This window comes from Dama dama, chromosome 27, assembly GCF_033118175.1.
Source record: "Dama dama isolate Ldn47 chromosome 27, ASM3311817v1, whole genome shotgun sequence".
In the NCBI taxonomy this organism is placed as follows: Eukaryota; Metazoa; Chordata; class Mammalia; order Artiodactyla; family Cervidae; genus Dama; species Dama dama.
The window spans coordinates 31219778-31244712 of NC_083707.1; the positions used below are offsets into that span (position 1 = coordinate 31219778).

Here is a 24935-nt window from a genome sequence, read left to right on the forward strand (position 1 = left end):
AGGGTAAAAAGCAAGTTGGAGGCTGGAATAAGGCTGTTTTTCCACCAAAAAAAAAAAAAAAATCTGGAAAAAAATTTTCCTGTATGTATATTTTTCTATATGTCTATGTAGAGCTTTATTTTTTGAAGGAGATCAATTGTCTGCCCTGTGATCAGTTAATTTGATTTAAGTTTTATTTTGGAGATTGATTTAGACTGGAGGTAGAGGCATGAGCTAATTGTATCCTGATCCTTGCCTTGAGGGGTTTCAAAGCCCTGGAGCAACTCTTCTCTGTATTTTGTTCTGTCTACCTTAGCCAAGCTATTGCATTTCTCTCTGGTGTGGCGAGCCGAGCAGATCGCTGGGAGAGAAATCGGAAAAGGGGGGAGAGGAAAAGGAAAAGGGGACTTGGAGAGAGACTTTGTGCTTCAATGTTTCAGGTAAGATCTGACGGTTTGGGTTTGTTATTATTTGCTAAGGAGGGTATGGCTGGGACTTTGGGCGCAACTCGCTTTTACGCATGTGCCAGGCATGGGGCGAGAGCGCGGCACACTCGCACACACAGAGCCCGCCGCGGCGGCTCGGGAGCCGCTCGGACCGGCTGCGGGGCAGCGGCCGCCCCCTCCTCCGGGGCTGCTCTCGCCGCTCCTCGGCGTGCCTCCCCGAGAGGGAGCAGAGCGGGGCGGAGCGGGCGCGGCCGCGGGGGCCGGGGCGGCCGGGGGCCGGCGCGCCAGGGCCGGGCTTCCGGATCTGGGGGCCCGGTTCCGGCTCTTGGAGCGGAGCGGCCGCGGCTCTCGGAGCCGGTGCCAGCGCCGCCGCCTGCCCGCCCGCCCGCCCGCCGGCCGCTCGCGCGCCAGCTTCCCCGGCGGCCGCTCGGCCGCCGCGCTGCCCCCGCCCTCCCTCCCCCGCCCTCCTCTGCGAACCGCGCGCGTCCCTTTCTTCCCGGGCGCCGAGCTCCGCGAACCGGCCCCGCCGAGAGCCTCCCAGAGCCGCGGGCCCCCACTCGCCGCCACCGCCGCCGCCGGCAGGAGCGCCCTCGGCCGAGAGAACGGCGCCGCGGGGCGCGCGGGGGCGACGGCGCCCGGGGCTCCGCTCCCGCCTGGAGGGTGGGGGAGCACCGCCGCCCCCTCTGCCCGCAGCAGCCTCGGCGGCGCCCCCCGGACGCCCCGCGAAAGACGCCATTGTGGCGGCCGAGCGGAGAGGGCCCCGGGGCGGTTTTTCTCCTTCCCCTCCCCGGTGCCCGGGCCGGACCGCCGCGCTCCCCTTTGTGAGCGGCGCCCGGTGCCCAGCGCAGTCCGCCGTCCGTCTCGGGCCGGGCTGATCCGGATCCGCCGCCTCCGCCCACCCGGGTGCCTTTAAAGCCCCCTCCCACCACCACCCCCTCCCTCTTCCAGCCCCCCCACCCCCCACCCCGCGCTTTGGATGCAAACGTTTCATTTATTTTTAAAAAGCTCTCATTCCTCTTCCTCCCCACCGCCTCCCCTGATAAAGGGCACGGCACGTGCTCCGGATTAGAAGTCTCCCCGGGAGGCGGGGACCGGGGAGGGGGCGCCGGGCGGGGGAAGGACGGGAGCGCGGCAGGTAATGGCTGGGGCGCTGCGGCGCCCGCCTCGACCCGCGGTGCCTGCGGCCGAAGCCCCGCATCCTTCCCTCCCCTGCTGGCGGCCCGGGCGCCCTTAAAGGGACAGGGTTTCCCGGCCGCCTCCGCCGCCTGAACCGGCGCTGGGGGCCCCGAGGTGGGGGGCGGGGGGAGGGATGCAGTTTGGCTCCTTTTTGACCTCTTTCCACTTCTCCCCCCGCCAACTCCCCGCCGCCCCTCTTTATGGAAATACGATGTGTGCTTCCTCTCCCGCCCCGCAGAGGGACTGGGCTGGAAAATAAGAGTCCGCGCCTCCTGGAGAAAAAAAGAGCCAGGGTGGGGGGCGCATCCTGGTGAATTCGCGTGAAAAGTGAGGTCGGATTCGCAGAACATCCAGGAAGGGGAGACGGGAGCCGCGGTGCAGGAATCCCTTACCTGGACGCCGGCTCCGCGCCGCCGCCCCGGAGTACCGCAACTTGCTAGCTAGCGCGCGGGTCGGCCGTGTGTCTGCCTTTGTGCTTTCGAACCCTTGCACCGCCTTGGAAACTGAGTTTCTGGCATCAACATGTTTTCACCGTGACGGTGCTGCGGGGGCCGGCTGGGCGGGAGCCGACTAAGTTAGCAAAGTTGAATGTCGGCTTTGTGCGTGGAGAGAGGCGTGCGGGAACGGCCCGCTGTCCCCGCGCCACCGGCTTCCTCGCTAAGAGGTGCACTGCAGTGGGCAGAAATAATTTGGTACAAATGCTGCGTACCTCTCTGATCGTAGAACTGGCTGCTTTCAAGCAAATCCTTGATGGATGTGTTTGTGTGTCCCCGTGGTGGAGCTGGGAGAGACGTAACAGTTTAACATACTCATTCTTTAAGAAACATTTGCCTTCTGTTTTCAATCAACAAAGCTGGCAGCTAGAGATACAAGTTTATTTGAGAATACCCTCTGGGTACCAAGCATGCTTGGATTGTTTTAGCAAATTAAAAATGAGCAAAATGCTTTTACCTTCTCAGCAGTAGACTCCTTAAGAGACCTCCTGTTTTGTGTGTGTGTGTGTGTGTGTTTTAGAGAAACATTTTCTGTGTGTCTCACAAATGTGTTTTTAATGTGGAAACGGGGGAAATAAAAGTTTGAAAGGCTGAGACTGATGCCATCGAATGATGCATTAAATCTGCTTTTGCAACAAGGAATTTACCTGCTTAGATGGGAATCCGTGGAAACTAATCGCTAATCTACTTGGTGAATTTGAAATAGAAGTGGGTCCATTTGTCTCCCGGATAATGGGCAATGTGCCGATCTCTTCCTCGTGTTTATATTTGTGTGGCAGTTGGCTTACCATGAGGGGCTGGTGTTCAGAAGACTGCCCACTGACTACAACAATTTGGCTCAGGAGTCCTGCTGCTGCTCATTGGAAAGAATTGTTAGCAATTGTTTCGATGACAGTAGGTTTCGTGTTTACTAATTAGGTTGCAAAGGTGATCATTGAATTTTAAAACTTTGCATCCCAGAGAAAACTTCACAGGTTTAGGCAATGTGTTTATGAAAGGAAAGCCACTCATTAGACAAAAATGTCATACATTGGCTGGGAAGAAATTCTGAAATGAATCGAGCGTGAATGAGAGTTGGCAAAAAATCTCCCACCACAGTATTCAAAATGACTGCAGTGATTTTGCTGTATTAATTATGCCTGAAGCCCAATATAAAGTTCTCCAACACACACTAGAGGTCTCTCTTCTAGCTGTAAGATTTTCGTGTTTGTAATTCTTTGCCAGGGCGTGCATCCTGGGGTGGGAAATGACAGCTTGGTTCAGACTTATTTAGTAATAGTGATTTACTGGCCATTTATATTACTGTGATGTGAGGTATTTATTTTGGAGAATATTCAGTAATTATTGTACAAGTTATGCTACCTAAATACTAAGAAAGAAACTGTAAAAGACTTCTGCTACATGATGATGAAAACAGATTATTCAATTTGTTGAATAGCATTATGGACCTTTTGGCAGACAATTATTTATCCAGAGCAGTTTGGTTTTAAAATGTAAAAGTAATTAGTGAAAGATGTATAATATCAGAGAACTTTCTGAAAATTAAACTTTGATTTATGTCTAAGTTCAGCACTAAAGTTGATTGCATAAATGCTTTCTTGTCTTGCTATTTCTAAAGTCAGAATGATTATTTTCTAATCCTGAAATGTGATGTTTTCTGCTAAGATATTTTCCCATTTACATTGCTTTTGAGTCATTCAAAGGATGTTTGTGAATTGTCAGTTCACCAGAGCTTTTATTTAGTTGGATCTGAAACTGCATTTCTGAACTTTCTTTGGGAGTGCAATTTATAATTTCCCAAACAAGTGAAACTTTTATTTTCTTTATCTTTAGGATAAACCATCTTGGGGGAGAAAAGGAAATTTTTGGATGAAAGCATATATGCTTATTTTAATAGCTCGTGCAGAAGTGAGAAAAATGTTTTAAAAAATTAATACAGAAGTGTGAAATACTTCAGTTTTCCTAGGCACTGTAACAGTGCTCTGGTTTTTCTTAGAAATGTACTAAATGTTAATTGCATTTACTTGATTTTTGTTTGAGATCGTTCACTGCAGAGAATGAAACAGAGATTATCCTTTAAGAACAACAAGCCAGGATTCACTCATTAAGTTTATTCATTCAACAAATATTTATTTGTGGCTTCTGTATACAAGATCCTGTGCTAGATGCCAGAGACATGATGGTGGGAAAAATTATGCAGAGTCTGCAGTCCCCTGGAATTTGTGATTCAGATAGACAGATGTTAATCAAACAGTTGGACAATGGACAGAGAATAGTGCTTTTGAAGGAAAAGAAACTAACCAAAAGGGCAAAGTGGCCAAGACTGGGTTTTGGAGGAAGTGTTACAAACTGAGATCTAAGCAAGTAATGAAGAGGCAGGAGAAGCAGAGTGAGAATAGGAAATAAATTCCAGGCAGAGGGAAGAGGGAATGGCATTTGCCAAGCAGGGAAGGGCATGGCCAAGGGAGAGGATCTCAAGGATGCACGGGCTGGAGCTGAGAGAGGGAGGAGGCAATGATGAAAGAGCAGGTTGCGGGGACAGGCCTCTAGTCTTAACTCTAAGGGCAGAGTGAAGGGGGTTGGCCCAGAGGATTGGGAGGAGGGCAGCAGTAACATAATCAGGTTCGTGTTTTGCAAGGATAATTCTGGTGTCACTGTGGGCAGTGAATAGAGGAGCCCAGAGTAGATGAAGTAGAGCCCTGGGAAGGCTATTCAAGTCATCCAAGCAGAAGATGCAGCTGGGGTTAGGGCAGTGGCAGGGGGACACAGAAGGATGGAAGATCTAGTCACATGGTGAAATTGACAGAATGTAGTAAAGGATTGGTGATGGGTAATCAAGGACAGAAAGGGATGTCGAGTGGACGCCTAGGTTTCAGACACTAAGTGGACACTGGGATTCTGAAGACTGTAGATTTTGTGCTTTTCACTTCATTTGTAGTAGCCAGAATGAAGAGCAATGACAAGCCTCATTCACATCCTGTGTAAGTGAATTCACACAGAAATTTGTTCCCCAGTCTCATGGAGTACCTCGTGTGTCAGGCACTGATCTCTCTGCCCTTGTCTTTTATCCAAGATGTCTTTTCCTTTATAAACTGCACTTCGAAGTTTCTTTCCTCCAACTCCAGTTGGAATTCGTCATTTGAATAGGCCTGTGTTTAACCTTCTGAAACAAAAATCAAGTCTGTGCCTTATAGTACAAATTAATTGTGCTTAAAAATATTATGAACTTGAATTAAATGACTATAAAAATGAGCTGCTCAATCATGCTTTCTAAAAGCCCATTTACATACAAATAACTGGCACAATTCCTGTGAATCACTCATTGAAAAAAACTTTTAAAGACCTTATTAGCATGGTAAAATTTGTTTGGTCTGATTTGTGTTTACTCAGCTCTGCTTTCTCCCAGTTCGATTCTAGTATGTTTGACTTTCCTGTGTCTCTGACTTTTTGTACTGATCCTTGGCTAATCTTGTTTCAATGCAACATTTTCATACTTTTCTTAAGTGAACACTGTTTTTGGCATTTCTAATATCTTATCCATCCTTTCCATTTGTTCTTACTTCTCTAAAACTCCCTCACATCTGGCTTCGCAAGCATGCAGAACAATAGGAAAGAGGTCTTTGGGTGGTTATTCAACACTAAAAGAGTTGATGAACAATTAACTTTAATCTAAAATGAGGCGTTCAGTTTTTCTTTCAACATCAAAACTTATTAGAGAATTTCAGGGGGAAAAAAATCTGCCATGAATGTTTTATAATCTTTTTCCCCTTTCTGGCTGTCCTCCTTCTAGGCAAGTCCAGGTAGAAACTCCTTCCAAGAGATTTGGTACTTAGTAATTTCCAGGAAACAATTTGAATTATCACTCTGTTCATTGGGACTTGAGATACATCTGCAGTTCCATAAGATTCTTTTCTTGGTGGTTATCTATCGTGTGGGTGACTTGGAGGGTAGGCTCTGGTTGGAAACACATCGTCATTTTAGCCAAGTCACCTGGGGATCAGTTTCTTCTGTGTACACAGGAATGATTAATATCTTGCCAACCTGCCATATAGGATTGTTTTCTGAGAGGAAAAATGAGCATGTACAGTGGGATTTCCCTGGTGGTCCAACGGCTAAGACTTCATGCTCCCAATGCAGGGGACCCATGTTCAATCCTTGGTTGGGGAACAGAATCCCATATGCATCAACTAAGAGTTTCCTTTCAGCAAGGAAAAGATCCCATGTGCCACAACTAAGACCCCTTGGCGCGGCCAAATAAGTAAGTAAATATGAAAAAAAAAAAAAAAGATACTGCATAGAACAATGCATTCAGGTTCATTCATTCTTTTAAAAAAAGTGGGTACGTATGGCAAACTGATATGCAATAAAGAACCTCAAGCAACCCTAAAAGGCAGTTTTTCCTGCAGGACCCTCCCACCTTGGTCCCCCAGATTCTGGCCCCTTGCTGCAAGTAGCAAAGGCCAGTCTGGACCACCCCACTGAACCCCTAAAACAACATTGTGGGGTAACCACATCTCACAGGTGAAAGAACTAAGGATTCGAAAGACCACATGACTTGGCTTGCCTGAGGTCAAAGTCTGTGTGTGTTAAGTTGCCTCAGTGGTATCTGACTCTTTGCGACCCTATCGGCTATAGCCCGCCAGGCTCTTCTGGGTCCTTTCGACTGTCCGGGCAAGAATACTGGGGTGGGTTGCCATGCCCTCCTCCAAGGGATCTTCCCAACCCAGGAATTGAACCCACGTCTCTTGTCTTCTGCATTAGCAGGAGGGTTCTTTACCACTAGCACCACCTGGGAAGCCTGGTCAAAGTCTCGGCTGGTGGCAAAGAGTAGAAATTCTAGTCCAGCATGCCTACTACAAACCTCTAACCTGCCATTAGGCACTTTTCTGGCCCCTCTTACACTTCTGGTTCTTTCTGTCCAGTAAATGGCATCTGAGTCCTGTCACAGGCGCTTTCTTTTCTGCCATCGCCTTCTATTCATCACCATCCACCCTGCTCTCATCTCCCCAGCAGCACCCCTCCTCTTACACCAAGAGAGAAAAAAATAAAAAGCAGTTTGAGGTTGGTACTGTCAGACCCCTGAATTGCTCCCTAGCTCACACAGAGCAAATCCAGCACCCTCACATCCTCTGTCATGTTGACCAAAATACAGATTTGTTTTCCATCCAATGAGAACTGACAACAATGCACGTCTTACTGCCAAGACCAAGGCTGCTATTAAGAAGAAGAGTTATGAACTGAAAAGAATGTTAACTAGATAGATTTCAAATGCTTGCTAGAGGAAGGGATATTCTTCCTGATAAATCTTCCCAAAGCATCTATTGCTATCATCACTTACTGTTTTGTAGCACTTTCACTTCGCTGGAAATCTGTAGCTAATAGAGCAGAAAATGTGTGTGAAACTAAAGATCCAAACTGGTCCATGTTATCAACATTTGTCTCTACCTACGTGCGTACATGCTTGCGTGCTTAGTCACTTCAGTTGTGTCCGACTCTCTGCGACCCCATGGCCGGTGCTGCAATATTTAAATTCCACTCCAACTCTTCCCAACTCTGTTGCCTTGAGCAAACTAATTAAATCTCTCTAAGTTTCAGTTTCTTGAACGGTAACTGAGACATCAATAGTCACTATCAATGAGACAATAATAAGAGATGGTTGCAAGTTAGATAATAATAGATTCTAAGGTTGTTCTGAGGGTTGAATGTGGTTTTGTGGGACGTACATGCCTGGCACATAGTAAACACTCAGAAAATATCTATATCATATTGTTAACATCAGGAACTATGTTTATTTGTCGTTGCTTCCTTAATTCCTGATACAGTGCCTGGCACACAGGGTAAGTGCTCAATAAATAATTGTTGGGTACATAAACACAGAATTTCAGAGAATACAAGAATAAAGTCAGCTGTAATTTCACTTCCCTGTAAGTACTTTTTGCCCTGGACAAGAGGGTCCATGTTCTGCCAGATACCCTTGCCTGAGAGTTATGGGCTTTTCCTAATTAATTAGATCAACCATTTGGGAACAGATCAAATTTGACCTGGAGAAGTATTTATGCTAAATAGGAGGTTGCTTCAAAGATGCTGTCATTTACCTTTTAATGACTCACGTGAAGGTCCTTCTATGTGCAGTTGTCATGAGATTTCCACAATATGCACACATTTAGGAATGATGCTATGAAATAATGAAACCACTAAGTTCTGAACCCACAAAAGGTATCAGTGACTTCGTTTATCACGCAGCAAAGAAACTTCAGAACTGGTCCGATACCCATTCCATCCAGCAGATGGCATTGTTACGCATTCACAAGCCTTTCCTCGGAATAGCCTCTGGTCTTTCTCCTAGTTTCTCACCATTGCCCCACCCTCAGTGGAAAAGGAGGTCTGAACCTACTCTGAAAACCTCCCTTGACTCCTTTGCAGGAATAACTGAGGCTCAAGAGGGAGCTGGAAGAATTCGTACCTCGGAGTCACCCATTTCCCCCTGTGCTGTGGGCCAGGCAGCGGGGAGCAAGCAGGCTGTTAGAATCCACTCACTCCCAGACATAAGTAGGGAGTCTGTTTTGTTTGCTTAAAGCAAATCAATAGAAGAAAGTGCTGTCAACCTCCAGCGTCTATGATGCTACCACACGCTGTGGGTTGAGAGCGTCTGGGATGCCTGTTAGTAATCTGGAATACTAGTAAAGATGATAATCCATTTTAGGTAGGCTTGTGCCTCCAGGGAATGAAAGTGTTGTATGCAAGTCAAGACCCACCTGTAACCCTCTTGTGAAGGGTCGTGAAATGAGCTTTGGTCTCCAAGTCACTTAAAACTGTGGACCCACTGTTAGCTGTGTGACCCTAAACCTTGGTTTTATTATGGGTACAAATAAGGATGCTGACAACCACCTCAGAGGATTGTAAGAATTAAATATGTAACACTAGTATAATGCTTCTATGTGACAGTCTTCTTTTCAAGGACTTTACAATGTATTATCCCATCGGATCCTCATCCATCATTCAAGAAGGGACACTCTCAGTATCCCCATTTTTGAGATGAGAAAATCAAGGCACAGAGAGATTAACTTGCCCAGGGTGACTTTGGTGAGTGGAAGAGCTAGAATTTGAATGAGGCACTCAGGGTTCAAGGTCTATACTCTTAGCTCCCTGGCACTACTGTCTCCTATTGGCTAATAATTATTAAGAACTTTCCTAAAAAAAAAAAAAAACTTTCCTTGTGCTAGGAACTTCACGTATATTAATTCTTCTCAGCCACCCTAGAAGGTGGATGCTATTCTATTATTTTCTTTATCTTAACCAAATGAAGGAAAAATGTTCCCCGCTCTGTAAGACACAGGAAGACAAATTAATGTAGAGACTTTAATATATTAAAGCACTAAATGGTGAGTCCCATTGTAACTGTCACAGTGATTTAGAGATAAGAGAAATTAACAATGAAAGTATATGGGGTTATGTTCTTATTGTATAAGATGAGGCAGGTGGAAAAAATGTTAAATGCCTTATCCTTTACATTTTCCATCAGGATCCTTAGATATTTATAGCCTCGGAACCATTTTCAGAAATGGTGGGTGGCCAGTGAAGATTGGGGTTGGTCCCACTCATGAAAGACGTGGCTCTTTATTTCATGAGGGAGTAGGTAGATCCCCTGGAGTAGAAAATGACAACTCGCTCCAGTATTCTTGCCTGGAAAATCCCATGGACAGAGGAGCCTGGTGGGCTATAGCCCAAGGAGTCTCAAAGAGTTGGACACAACGAGCAACAGAGCACACACACGCATATACAGGAAGATCCAGGTGCTTTGCTAAATGACCATCGCCTTCCTCTCATACACGAGGGCCAGCTCTTAGCACAGCTCTTTTGCCAGTGAGTTCCAGGAACTCACAACAGTAAAAGAAAATCACCTGTGCTATGAACTGTGTTTCACAAATCCGAAGTACCTGAGAAGTGGACCATTCTAAGTTTGCACAAGTCAAATCAGCTATATAAGAACTGCCAGGGGACTTAAGAATCCACCGTTCAGTGCAAGGGAGGTGGGTTAGATCTCTGGTCAGGGAGCTAAGATCCCACACACCTCGGAGCAATTAAGCCCATGCCACTGCAATGGAAGGTCCTGCATGAAGCAGCGAAGATCCCAAATGCTGCAACTAAGACCGGACACAGGCAAATAAACACATATTTAAAAACGAAGAATTATTACAGGTTCCAGACCTGCCTCCAGGGGCGATCATCTGTAAAAATAATCACAGAGTTCATGATCATTGGAGTCACAGGGACCCCACCAGTGATGTACTTGTTGTTCACTTGCTAAGACATGTCTGACTCTGCAACCCCACATGTTGCAACATGCCAGGTTTCTCTATCCTTCTCCATCTCCCAGAGTTTGCTCAAACTCGTGTCCATTGAGTCATCCAACCATCTCATTCTCTGTCACCCACTTCTCCCCTGCCTTCAGTCTTCCCCAGTATCAGGGTCGTTTCTAATGAATTTGGTCTTCGCTTGGATGGGCAAAGTATTAGAGCTTCAGCATCAGTCCTTCCAATGAATTTTCAGGATCGATTTCTTTTAGGGTTGACTGGTTTGATCTTGAAGTCCAAGGCAATGAACCAGGGCTGAGTAACTGAGAGACAGAATAGGAGTTCTACAAACTTCCACCTTAAGAAATCAGAGACATTTCTTATCACTTTTTTCTTCCAAATAAGCCTTTGTGTTCATGCAAATCTTTGCACAATTTATCCTTTCATTTCTGATTTGTCTTTATGTCTAAATGCATCAGAAATAAGAATATTTCTAGCTAAAGCATTCTTAAAAGCTATCATTCAAGTCTGCATAATTGTTCAAGGGGTCTTCTTTGTTCCTTTTTCTCACTTAAAAAATCGAGTCAGATGCACTTTTAGACTTTTCAAATTTTTCTTTTGAATAGATACACCCAAATTCCTTTTATAGTCAAAGTTTTTTTTCATTGTACAGTTAAGCATTTATATATCTGAGTTATTTTTGACAGCCCTTCTGCAAGCTTTAAGTGTATGGTAAACACATTTCCAAATTATTCTGCTAAGGAATAGGGCAGATACATTTTTTAATCACTTGAAAATTATACCTTTTGATAAATTTCTGTGTTGATGCAATAACCATTTATTATGGAAGTGCATAGTGCTTCTGAGCTGATCGATTTTCTAAAGCTCTTTGCAAATAATTGCTTTTAAAATTAGGTTTTTTTTTCCATTTAAAAAGTTTTTAATTGAAGGATAATTGCTTTACAATGTTGTATTGGTTTCTGTCACATAACCACGTGAATTAGCCATAAGTGTACATATATTCTCTCCTTCCTGAGCCTCCTTCCCACCCCACGCCTCATCCTACCCCTCTAGGTTGTCACAGAGTGCTGGGATGAGCTCCCTGTGTTATATAGCAGCTTCCCACTAGCTATCTGTTTTATACATAGTAAGGTACATACGTCAATGGTACTCTCAATTTATCCCCCCCTCTCCTTCCGCCGCTGTGTCCACAAGTCCACTCTCTACTAAAATAAGTTTTAAAATGAGTTTATATTGCCACACATACAACACAGATACTTGAGCTCACTTTTGGAGTGATTTAATAGTTGATGACCTAGTTTCCATATGATCTATCTTCTCTTTTTCCTTTCCATTGCTGTCTACCTTTTGGCCTCATAATTACTTTTTTCGGTATCTCTGGCGAAGAGGGGAAAAGGGAAATAAATTTCACATTTGTTTCCCTTTCTTTCCCTCTGCCCCCCACCAACTGGCAGCTTGACAAAGTGTGTTGGAGAGGAATCGGCTCTTGATTCCTGGTAACAGAGATGTAACAGAACAAATAATTCAAAGGAATTAGTGATCCAAAGTCATTTTTATTACTGTTTTGTTGTGACTTAGTAATTAGGCTAGGATTAAATTTTGCAATCTTTGTATCACATTTTCTTCTCCATTCCAACTTCTGCACTCTTATTATATAATTTCAGCACTAATGTAGATGACTGAAGGCACCCCTGAACAAGGAGTGTTCCCCAGCTATGAACATGAATCAGTCTTTTCCAAAGTATTTTCTAGGTCGTGGTTCTGGACTTTAGTTTGCATTAGAAGCTCCTGGAGAACTTGTAAACACACAGATTCCTGGCTCCACCCTAAGTTACTGATTAGGCAGGTGATGTGGAGCCTGCATAGTTGCATTTCTAACACGTTCCCAAAGGATGTTGATGCTGCTGTTCTAGGGACCACACTCTTGATGATCTAATCTCCTTGCAGCCCAAGAGACTCTCAGGACCACAGTTCGAAAGCATCAATTCTTCTGCACTCAGCCTTCTTTATGGTCCAGCTCTCACATCCATACATGACTACTGGAAAAACCATAGCTTTAATTGTATGGACCTTTGTTGGCAAAGTGATGTCTCTGCTTTGACCATAGAACCTTTCCTTCTTTGGGTACCAGTCAACTCAGATTTACTATCCCGGAGCATGGTAGAAGACGCTACCCTTCCTCCTGGTGCCTTGATGGCTAAACTTCAGCACCTCCCACCTTACACTTCCTATTGGCGACCGCCTGCCTCGGACACAGACCGGACAGTTTCACCACTCGGCACCTCTTCAGCTCGGCAGTCTCTCACTCAGCTTTCTTCTTTTGACCAGAGCATCTCATCCTCCTACTCACACCCACTCAACCTGCTTCATGATGCTCCCCTGCTTCCTCTTTCTTCTCTGCCTATCTGATCTCTCTTTGTCTGATCATCCCTGCCTGTCTTCCTCGTCATCTCACCCTCCTTATCCAGCCAAGGCTCAGTGACACCCTTAATTTCTCCCTTGTCTTGCCCTCTTCTGTCCTTCCTGCCTTGCCAATACTCAGTCCTGGAAAACCTTTCTTTTCCCACACTTTGGACCCTGGGAGCTTGAGTGACGATGATAGGATGGCAAATAATTCTTCGCAGTGTTTCCAAAATCATTCAGCCAGCAGAGGCTTCTTTGGGTTTTTCTGTGCCAGGCACTACCCTAAGTTTTAGAAATGAAGCAACAGACAAAACTGAAAGTTTCAGGGTCTTATGGAGTTCACATCCTATTAGGGTGGAGTAAGAACTGAATCAGATACCATTAAGTGCTATGCATAAAATTACTAATAAAACAGGGTGGTCAGGGGAGACCTCCATAACGGGTGAATTAGAGCTGATATCTGATGACAGTTATATTATTGCAGGATGGCTGGCCCTTTGATATTGCATGACAGTCCCCAGTTCACTTTTTTGGCAGGGAGGGACAATGCTGGGTCTTCCTTGCAATGCCCGGACTTTTTCTAGTTTCAGCCCAACAGCTTAGTTGCTCCTCGACATGTGGAATCTTAGTTCCCCAACCAGGGATCAAACCTGTGTCCCCTGCGTTGGAAGGCAGATTCTTATCCACTGGACCACAAGGGATGTCCCTTCCAGTTCATTTCTTATCTCATTTCCCATGGAGGCTCTTCTGGGTCTTTTTTTACTCTTTTTAAATTACAAACACATCCCTACTTATCAGGTAAACTCGCCTCATGATTTACTGAGAATTTGCCCACTCCCTGACACCACAAACCCCATCCATGGCTCCATGAGTCCTCTCTTCCATTCCTGCTGTCCTTTCCTCGGTGTTTGATTTTTCCTCTCTCCATTGGCCACTTCCCCTTAGCCTTTAATCATTAAACATCTGTGTCCCCCTCCAAATTCACATGTTCAAGCCTAACTGCCAGTGTGACTGTATTTGGAGGTAGGGCTATCATGGAAGTAATTAAGGGTCAAGGAGATCAGAAGGTAGGTCCCTGATTGATAAGATTAGTTTCCTGGGACTTCCTGGTGGTCCAGTGGTTAAGAATCTGCCTACCGATGCAGGAGACATGGGTTCCATCCCTGGTCCGGGAACTAAGATCCCACATGCCACAGAGCAACAAGGCCCACAGGCGCAACTGCTGAGCCCCTGCACCAGAACTAGAGAATCTGCACCTCCATGAAAGATCCTATATAACTCAGACCTGGCGCAGCCAAATAAATGTAGAAGAAAAAAGATTAGTTTCCTCATAAGAGACACGGGAGAGCTCCCTGTTTCCTCTAGAGCGCAAAGAAGTCACGTGAGCAACACTAGAAGGCGGCCGTCTACCAGCCAGTAAGAGAGACCTCTTCAGAAGCCGCATCAGTCAACACCTTGATCTTGGGCTTCCAGCCTCCAGAACGAAGAGAAATAAATGCCTGCCATTGAAGCCACCCTGTCTATACAGTGATTTGTTGTAGCAGCCTGAGCTGACTGAGACACCACCCTTCATCACGAAACAGAGACCTCCCAGCTTTTGCTGTCCTTCCCTCGCCTCCCCTCACAGCCAGCACACAGCCTCTTCTGCGCACACCCCGCCCACCACAATCTGGCTGCTCACACTTCCTTCCTTCCTCTCCTCCCTCGCAGGTTGTACTTTTCAAACCACCTTTTATTTTAGTGTATGCTCCTGTGTCTTTGCAAAATGGAACAGCGTTGCAAAGCTTAGGCTGTTCTCAAAGACTTTATTTTTAACCTCTCTTGAGATCAGAACCTCTGTAGTCTTCCAGTGTTTTTCACCACTTTTTTTTCCCCTTAAGAATCACATCTTTTTAAAAGATATATATTTATTTATTTGTCTGTGCCGGGTCTTAGTTGTGGCATGTGGGATCTCGTTCTCTGACCAGGTATCGAACCCAGGTCCCTTACATGTGGCTGCACAGAGTTTCAGCCACTGGATTACCAGGGAAGTACCACTACTTAACTCTTCTTAAACATGAGATTTAATCTCTGCTTGTCTCCCAGAGACAATCGTATTTCTCAGTGAAGTTCCCTTTTTAGAATTTCTCCACCTGAACCTTGTCACAATTTAAGGAAATAGGGAGTTGTTATTGCTCGACTTTGTGTTTTTCTACATCAATACTATTGGTTTTCTGCCACTTTCCAACTGAAATGGTAATAGCCCTAAGCAAGACTGGAAGTTTAAAAGTCAAGATTGGGAAGATGGTTTCTTCTTTTTAAGGAAACTTTCCCTGAATGCCGTCTTCTCTTTTAAATTTAATTAGAATTCCATCATGCATTGCTTATCTAGTGGAATACTGTCACCATCACATGCCCCACAGGCACTGGGTCTCTGGGGGAAGGTCAAATGTTGCTGCTTCCCCAAGTCGATCTGTGGCTTCCAGGCCCTGGTCACTGTCGCCAAGGGAGGGGTGATAAGAGGTAGAGATGAGGCAGGATCAGGTTATCTTACTTCGCAGCTGCCATGGATTTCTTCCAAAGCCTCCGCACTGGTCTTCTCCCATCACACCCCCAAAGCGAAAGCCAAGAATTCGTATCTCACATCGCAGTGATTAAGAGCCACCCCCGATATTCCACAGAGCATGGAAGAGCAGCAGGGAAGGAGGATTAAGTGAAACAATTTCTATAAGGCACTTTGCACAGTGCCCGGCATGTGGTAAGTGCTCAGAAAATGATAGTTACTATTATCAACGCCATTGTCATCCTCAGTATCACTGTTGCTCATCATACACACATGCACACCCATAGACATACACACACATGTATGTGAGTGAGGAGTCTGTCTGGCTTCACATGGAACCTACAAGCCTTTCTTTAAAATTAATTTTTATTGGAGTATAATCACTTTAGAATGTGGTGTTGGTTTCTACCATACAACAAAAAGAATCAGCCATACACATACATACATCCTCTCCCTTTTTGGACTTCCTTCCCCTTCAGGCCACCACAGAGCATTAGGCAGAGTTCCCTGGGAACCCAGAAGTCTTGAAGGAACTCACGATGAAGTTTGAAGGGCTTGGTGGAGATCTGTTACCTGCCACCCATTATAGTTGTTTAGAGGACAGGTGAAGTATCACAGTTCTGTGCCAGAAGAAGGGGCACAGAGCAGACATTCCCCTTCTTAACCTCATGAGAGTGATGAGGTTACAAAGAGGCCAGGGGTTAGGCAAACATGGCTCACGGGAAAGACTGCACTGTGAGTTCTAGGATGAGGGGAATGTCAGAAATTGGGGGTGAAGAAGATTGAGGTGTGACTGTGATACAGATCAGTGGGGGAATGGGAAAAGGACCATGAACAGAAATGATCTCAAGGTCATATAGACACTGCCCTGTTTAAAATGGATAAGCAACAAAAACCTACTGTACAGCCCAGGGAACTCTGCCCAATGTTATGTGCCAGCCTGGATGGGAAGGGGGTTTGGAGGAGAATGGATACATGTGTATGTGTGGCTGAGTCCCTTCACGGTTCACCTGAAACTATCACAACATTGTTCATCAGCTGTACCCCAATACAAAATGTTTTTGGTGTTAAAAAAAAAAAACACAATTTTTTTTTTAAGTTATGTCAGCTCCAAGACTGCCTGTGAGCGTTTGAGTAGCAAAATGCCAAACCAGCGGGGGAGAATATGCCATGGGAAGAATCCACAGAGCTGGGACTGAGCTAAAAAGGGCAGAGGAGCTTCTGGTGCAGAGAAAGTGTATTTTCAAAAATCCAAAGCTATACAAGTAAAACAATATGCTCTCCGCTGTGGATTATAAACATCCAGCTAATCAGCGCCTTGTTGTCAGGCAACATGGGACGCTGAGGAAGGAAGAGCTCCTGCCCCAGCTGCTTAGAATCTGGGGGTAAGCAGGATCTATGACAGTGAGGGGGGATGTTGTGGGAGGGCATGTGAACCGAGAGCTGGAGGCTCTGGTGCAGGCTGGGAGGGCTTGCTGGGGGAGGTGAGAGTATCAGTAGGCCTTAGAGATGCAGAGGCATGGCACGGCAAGCCGGGATAGTAAAGGAAACCAGAGATGGATATACAAAAATCATTTTAAAGCTAAGGAGGGATGAACCCAAACCTGGAATTTGAGGAGAAAATCGGTGACTCCATCAGCCTCTTCCTGTTCCCTTCCCACCCTGCTCTGTGGTCTGCGTGTTGGCCACTCTGGGATCTGAGCCTCCGACTCCGCTGTCCTCTCTGCCCCTGTCCACAAGCTTCCTCTGCAGATGCCTCCTTTATATTCTGTCTGTTCTTCCCAGGGATCCTCACGTCCCTTGACTTCGGTACAAAAGTGCGGCGACTCCCCTCAGTTTTGCCACATGTAGGTCTCTGTGTGTGTTAGTCGCTCGGGCGTGTCCAACTCTTTGCAAACCCATGCAAAGCCTGTAGCCCACCAGGCTCCTCTGTCCATGGGATTCTCCAGGCAAGAATACTGGAGTGGGTTGCTATGCCCTCCTCCAGGGGGTCTTCCCGACCCAGGGGTTGAACCCAGGTCTCTCGCATTGGCAGGTGGATTCTTTACCATCTTAGCCACCAGGGAAGCCCTGCCCGTGAATACATCCGCCTGGTGACCAGAGCCCTCTCAGGGGCTCTCACGGAATTCATCAGCTTCCTGGTCTCCCAAACACTTCTCCCTCTCACTCAGGTGCTCAGTAAAGAATCTTCATGATTTTCCTTCATGTCTTCCTTTCCCTCAACTCCCACTTAGACACACATACAGACACACACACCCTGAATCATCCAGTTCTGTCATTTCTACTCTTGAAGTCTCCATGGACTTCCTTCATGGTCCAGTGGTTAGGAATCTGCCTGCCAAGGCAGGGGACACAGGCTTGATCCCTGGTCGGGGAGGATTCCACATGCTGTGGGGTAGCTAAGCCCAATGCCACAGCTATTGAGCCTATGCTCTAGAGCCTGCCAACTGCAACTCCTGAGCCCATGTGCTGCAACCACTGAAGACCTTGCACCCTAGAGCCGGTGCTCTGCAGTAAGAGAAGCCAGCACAGCACAACTAGAGAGTAGCCCCAGCTCGCCACACCTAGAGAAAACCCACGTGCAGCAACAAAGACCCAGCGCAGCCAAAAATAAGCAAAAGAAAATACAGTCTCCAGGTGCATCCTCTCCCCCGCCCCCACCCTGGCTGCATCACCAACCCCTTCGTCATCCTTCACGTGACCTTTGCAGCGCCATCCAACCATCGCCCTCCCACACCACACTTTCTGAACCGCTCCCCACCTACACAGCTCCTTCAGGCTCTCATCAAAATTCTTTTTAAAACCCCAATCCAGAAAATTAGGGTGCCAAGCTGTGTTTTAAAGAAAACGTTACATCTCTCTATGTATATTATGTATATGTATACATATTGCTTGTGTAATCGCCGAAAAGCCTAGGGGTCCAGAACTCAGAGACTGGAGCCCCATTATTGGTCTGAAACCCAAGTCTCCTACTTACTGAGTTAATAAGTTTTCCTACAGTATAGAGTTTTTATGAGAATTACATAATGCCTGGTAAAAATACCTGGTACATCGTAAGCACTCCTTACGTAGTAGCCACAACGAGAGAAAGGAATAGCAAGAAGATGATAATGTTATCAATGTTTATCACTGGATTTTTATTATCTAATTAATTTTTACTTTTCTATATTTTTCCAATTCTTATGTTAACCATGAAATCCTTTTATGACCGTTAATCTGATCTTTTCTTTGGTAATTACACAATGTTATACCCTTGCTTCAGATTGTTCAGTATCCTCCCACCTCCCACAGGTTACAACCCAAGGTCCCCAGCTGGCCTCTGGAACCTGTGCCACCTGTCTTGGCTCCATTTACTAGCATCACCTCCCACTGCCCCCATCACTCAGACTTTAGCTTCTCCAGGCTTCTGTGCCTCCAAACGTGGTGTCCTGCCATCAGCCTCTCTTTTTATTGTCCTCTCTTCCCAGGGACTCTCATCTCTGGCTCAGACATGACCAACTAGCCCCCTGTTCACAGGCAGAGACCCACTGCAGACCTCAGCTCACCTGGGGGTGTCCGTCCCTCTCTCTGGGCTCACCCTGTCTCCTGAACGGAGTGCTTCCTAAGTCTAAGGACTGGGTCTCAGTTCTGTTGGTACCTCTAGAGTTTTTTGCAGAATTCCCAGATGTTGGAAGACAGCTGGAGGGAGGCAATTGTGAGGCGATTCCAGGCCGGACTCTCCATGGAAGACTAATCAAGGGGGAATTTTTGAAGATTTTTTGAGTCAAAGGACATCATGCTAAAAGTCCCATTTGAGGAAAAGAAGTTGGTAGTAGGATGCAAAGTGGGTCTCGTGGGGCAGCCAGGAAGATGAGGTTTTGCTCTCAGGTGGACTGGTCGTGCGGTTCCTGGTCCTGGGCTCCTGCCGGGGGCGCCCCCAGCCCTGCCCTTCCTCCAACGGGCACATGGACCTCACCAGCCTGGGGCAGGTACTAACATCAACCCACGTGACGAACAGGATGTGGTCACAAGGCTGACTGCTAAGCAGGGGAAATATGATTCATCTGATCCTCAAATGAGGGCTACTAACTAAGCTTCTACTAACTAAGCAGCCCACAAAACACCTTCAGAACAGAAACACCAAGAGTGAGAAAGAAAATTGGAAGGTGTGCTCAGCCCCAGAATATTCTTACAGGTGTACCTTAAGGAAGTCTTAAAGTCACCAGAACAACTGAAGTGAGAGATAAATAAAATATTTAAAGAGGGAAAAGAAGATGTTTAAGTGTCTAGGAAATGATGACAGTTAGGAAGACAGGGGCTTCCCAGGTGGCGCTAGTGGTAAAGAACCTGCCTGCTAATGCAGGAGACATGAGTTCCATCCCTGGGTCAGGAAGGTGCCCTAGAGGAGGGCAAGGCAACCCACTCCAGCATTCTTGCCTGGAGCATTCCATGGACAGAGGAGCCTGGCGGGCTACAGTCCATAGGGTCCCAAAGAGTCAGACATGATTGAAGCAGCTTAGCAGAAAGACAGTGAACTTGGACCCATTCACCATTGATCTGTAAGAGTGAGAGCTTTTGGGAAGTAAAACAAGCCTCTGTTTTACCCAGCAGGCTGCAGAGCTTTTAAACCTCATCACCACAGGGGTGATAAAGACTGGAAATAGAAAATGAGCACAAAAGGTTTGGCTCTATCAATGGATGATTGATTTGCAACTGGTTTTTCAAAACTGACTACATATACATGGGAGGTATTCCCCCAGCTTTTTGAAGTGACACCATGGAGAACCAGCCCATGATCTCAGACTGTCCTCTATGAGACCACATAAAACTGGAGTTCCCAAGTGGTTCAGTGGGTAAGATTCCAAGCTTCCAATGCAGGGAGTGCTAGTTCAATCCCTGGTTGGGGAACTAAGATCCCACATATTGAAGGGTAGCTAAGCCAGTGCACTACAAGGAAGACCCAGTGCAGCCACATCAAATAAATAAAAGAAAATAAAAATAAAGTGTTGATGGATATCTTTAAAAAAATTTTTTAATTAAAAAAGAATAAAAACAAAGACCATCTAAGATAAAACAACTCAACAACAATAATAATAGTCACAGTGTCCCCTGTACTAGACAGTGTCCCAGCATCATCTTTTTTTTTTTTTTTTAAAGTTGCTCAGTGGTGTCCGACTTTTTGCGACCCCATGGACTATACAGTCCAAGGAATTCTCCAGGCCAGAATGCTGGAGTGGGTAACCTTTCCCTTCTCCAGGGGATCTTCCCAACTCAGGGATCGAACTCAGGCCTCTTGCATTGCAGGCGGATTCTTTACCAGCTGAGCCACAAGGGAAGCCCCCAGCATCATCTTATTTAATCCTCACAACACCCATTTGACAAAGGAATTTTATCCCCACTTTTCAGATAAGAAGACTGAGGCACAGAAGGTCTGTGTAACTTCACAGGGTCGCACGGCAGGTGTACTAGCAAAGCTGGAGTTCCGAGGAGCCTTCCTAGTATTTTTGTGTTCTGGAATCTTCCCACGGCAGAAAACAAGCCTGACCCCACAGAAGCAACAGGACTCCCTCCTTCTGCTGGAAGAACACAGAGCCTCTTAGTCATGCATCACCTCCCCTCTGTTTCTGGTTGTTGAAACCAGCAGAGGGGAGTGTGACCACCCTAGATGGGCCGAACCCCATAATAGAAGACAACGCGCCTCTCTTTCCTGCCCACTCACGGGCACCTCCTCCTCACAGCCAACCTCAGCACCACCCTCAGCAATCTGGATAGTCCCGGTGCCATTTGCGGGAACATCCTGAGTTTTTCACAGTCTCTGCTGTTCACAGGAAGCCCAAGTTAACGCGCTTAAGTGTTTCTGTCGTCCTGGGACGAACCTGGACTGGGGCTCAGAAGGAGCACGTGGGGCCCCTAACAGCATCAGTCCAAAGATGTGGGGTGGGGAGGAGAAAGGAGCAAAAGAACCAAACGTTGAGGATGCAAGGAGATTTCCAAGTACCACGTGGAAGAAAAAAATTTTTGTAAGCCGTTGAAGCAATTTTAAAAGCAGAAATTACAATTACATTGTGTAATTTCCAAAGGAAAGATCAGATTAATGGTCTCAAAAGGATTTCATGGTTATCATAGAGACTTGGAAAAACAAAGAAAATATAGAAAAGTAAAAATTAGATAATAAAAATTCCATGATAAACATTAATAACATTATTGTATTTACTTCTCACTCTTTCTCTCATCATGGCCATGTGGCTACTATGTAACGAGTGCCCCTGGATCTGTTTATTTTTTGTTTTTTATTTTCATCACTATCACAAGTGGATCCAAAAAGATCTTGCTGTGATTTATTTCAGAGAGGGTTCTGCCTGTTTTCCTCCGAGTTTTATAGTATCTAGTCTTACATTTAGGTCGTTAATCCCTATTGAGTTTGTTTTTGTGTATGGTATTAGAGTATTCTCATTTTCATTCTTTTCCATGGAGCTGTCCCGTTTTCCCAGCACCACTTATTAAAGTGTCTTTTCTCCACTGTATATTTCTTGCCTCCTGTGTCACAAATTAGGTGACCACAGGTTGCGTGGGAGTGTTCTAGACATCAGCACAGTCACTGGGGCGGAACATATCCGAGGCATCCTTAGTTGATGGGTGGGCAAGGGAGAGTGTGGGTTCGAGCACCTGCCAAAAGCAGGCTCACCAGAGTCGGCTGCCCGATCACCAGCTGGGGATTCACCAGGGAGTTGCTTAACCTCTGTGAACCTCAGTGTCCTCTTCTTTGTAATGGGGATGATAACAATTGAGACAGTGAAAAATGGCCTTAGGCAACTGCCAGCTAGGCTGTGATGGGTCCAATACTTAGATGTGTGGGACCCCAGGCAAATATATTTTGTGGGATCCTGTCTGTATAAGCAATTTGAGTGGAATCTTAAAAAATGTCAAACTCAGAGAAATAGAGTAGAAAAGTGGTTTTGGAGGTGGCAGGGGTAGGGGGGTAGGGTGCGGAAAATACCGAAAGTTTTGCAAAAGGGCATAAAATTTCAGCTACAAGATAAAGATAAATCAGATCTGAAGATCTGATGTTTATCATGGTGACTGTCGTTGATAACACTTACTGTGTGATGACATTTGCTGAGAGAGTAGAACTTAAATGTTCTCACACACACACACATAAAGAGGTAAATATGTGAGGTGATAAATGTGTTAATTAACTAGGTGGGGATACCCTTTCACAATGGCTACAAGTGTCAAATCATCACGATGTACATTTTAAGTATCTTTTGTCAGTTTTACCTCAGTAGAACTGAAAAAAATTTAAATTAAAATAATTAAAATATGCATTAAGAATAAAGAAAATAGAGTGTTAAAAAGTTACTTCAAATCAGCACCAATCTGACAGTTCCGTTTCATGTGCTTGTGTGCGGTCCTGTCCGACTCTTTGCAACCCTGTAGGCTGCAGCCCACCATCTCCTCTGTCCATGGGATTCACCAGGCTAGAACACTGGAGTGGATTGCCATGCCCTCCTCCAGGGAGTCTTCCTGACTCAGGGATCAAACCCGCGTCTCTTATATCTCCTGAATTGGCAGGCGGGTTCTTTACCTCTAGTGCCACCTGGGAAGCCCAGTTTAGCGCCACACATTTCTGTGGAAGGAATGCTCTGTTTAGCCCCTGGGGATCATCTGCTCGCCAGGCTGCCCTCCTGAGACAGGTGGCCACACACAGGCCACAGATGACCACGTGGGCACGCGTCCTTGGGCATCTCAGGGCCTCAGGATGACCCCTGAGCAAGGTCCATTCACAGGGTAGTCCTCTGAAGGAGAGAGACATGAGTGCCAGGCCAGGCTGAGAGCAGCCCAGCATGATGGCACTGCAGCCCTGGCTGGTGTCAGGCACCATGGGGGACTCAGAAAATCTCAAGGAGGTTGCCTGCATGTGAAGTGTCCTCTGGGGCTTGGAGCCTGAGTCACTGATCCAGCTCAGATAGGTCTGGACAGCAGTAGCCACAGTGTTCCTAAAGAAACATAAACATCACTCAGAAGAGACACAATAATCACAACAGGTCACTCCATGGCTATGTTGGAACAACCAGCAACAAGGTCATTTGTGACACAAAGAGAAGGACACTCTGCAGCCACAAACAGAATTAACATCTGCCACTTCTGACCAACGGCTCCTCTCTAATGGCAGTTCTACCCAAGTTAACCCTCCATCTTCCTGGGACAAAAAAAAAACTTATAAAGAGCCCAGTGGTCAAGCTGCCCTGTGCCTGGAGGGCACCCATGCCAGAACAGGCCCCCAGCCCTTAACCCTCCCAAGACTCCCCCAGCTCAACACCAAATCCCATAATAAACCCCTCCAACTCCCTTGTCCGGTCCCTGGGGGTGTGTCCAGCCTGCAGCAAGCTGAATAAATCTTTGTGCAACTAGCAGTGTGTTTGTGGTGGTCTTTGGCTGGTGGGTGTCAACATAACAGAATCTACTTCACAGGGCTGTCGTGAGGATTAAAATGTTTACAACGATGCCGATGTGTGGTGCCCTTTCATTTATTGTTGTTCAATCACTTGCTCGTGTTGGACTCTTTGTGACCCCGCGGACTGCAGCATACCAGGCTTCCTTGTCCTTCATATCTCCCGGAATTTGCTCAAACGCATGTCCCTTGAGTCAATGATGCCATTCAACCATCTCATCCTCTGTCGCCTCCTTCTCCTCCTGCCCTCAGTTTTTCCCAGCATCGGGGTCTTTTCCAATGGGTCGGCTTTTCACATCAGGTGGCCAAGGTATTGGAGCTTCAGCTTCAGCATCAGTCAATGAATATTTATAGTTGATTTCCTTTAGGATTGACTGGCTTGATCTTGCTCTCCAAGGGACTGTCAAGAGTCTTCTCCAGCACCACAGTTCGAAAGCATCAATTCTTTGGTGCTCAGCCGTCTTTATGGTCCAACTCTCATTATTTTGGTGCATTTTTGTCTTTCTGACCCAGTCACCACGTGCCCTGACTGACATCTCCTTACACCCAGCAGGAAAGAGACACCTACCAGTAACACAGGCATCACCTGGGAGCTCATTAAAAATTCAGCCTCTTGTGCCCCACCCCAGACCAACCGGAGTCCAAAAGCGGTTTTGAACAAGTTAGGAAAGTGCTGCTCCAACTTAAAAGATAACATATGCAGACTGGGAGCAGCATGATTGATAGAGACACTTACCTCTGGTGTAACATTTAAGGAGTCACCAAGAATCTTTCAGGCACCAGAAACTAACACAACATTGTAAGTCAACTCTACCCCAATATAATCGCTCAGTCATATCCAAGTCTTTGCAACCCTATGGACAGAGAAGCCTGACAGGCAAGGATTTTCTAGGCAAGAATACTGGAGTGAGTTGCCATTCCCTTCTCCAGGGGATCTTCCCGACCCAGGGATTGACCCAGGTCTCCTGCATTACAGGCAGATTCTTTACCGTCTGAGCCACCAGGGAAACCCAAAATTAAAAATTGAAAAAATAATAAATATTTTAAAAGTTTTAAAAAATAATTAACCAATACTAAGAAAACCCTTAATAATTGAGATTTTCCTGGTGGTCCAGTGGCTCCTCCCAATGCAGGAGGCCTAGGTTTGTT

At 46.1% G+C, this 24935-nt stretch overlaps 1 protein-coding gene across 1 annotated transcript in view; it reads left to right on the top strand.

Moving 5' to 3' along the window:
- Nucleotides 1-326: 326 nt before the first annotated feature.
- The window catches only part of KCTD1 (potassium channel tetramerization domain containing 1), a 196361-nt gene continuing 171752 nt past the window's right edge, over nucleotides 327-24935 (top strand). The window contains exon 1 of the mRNA XM_061130764.1: nucleotides 327-419. Coding sequence (XP_060986747.1) covers nucleotides 411-419 — 9 coding nt within the window. The 5' untranslated portion in view covers nucleotides 327-410. The remainder of the gene's footprint in view (nucleotides 420-24935) is intronic.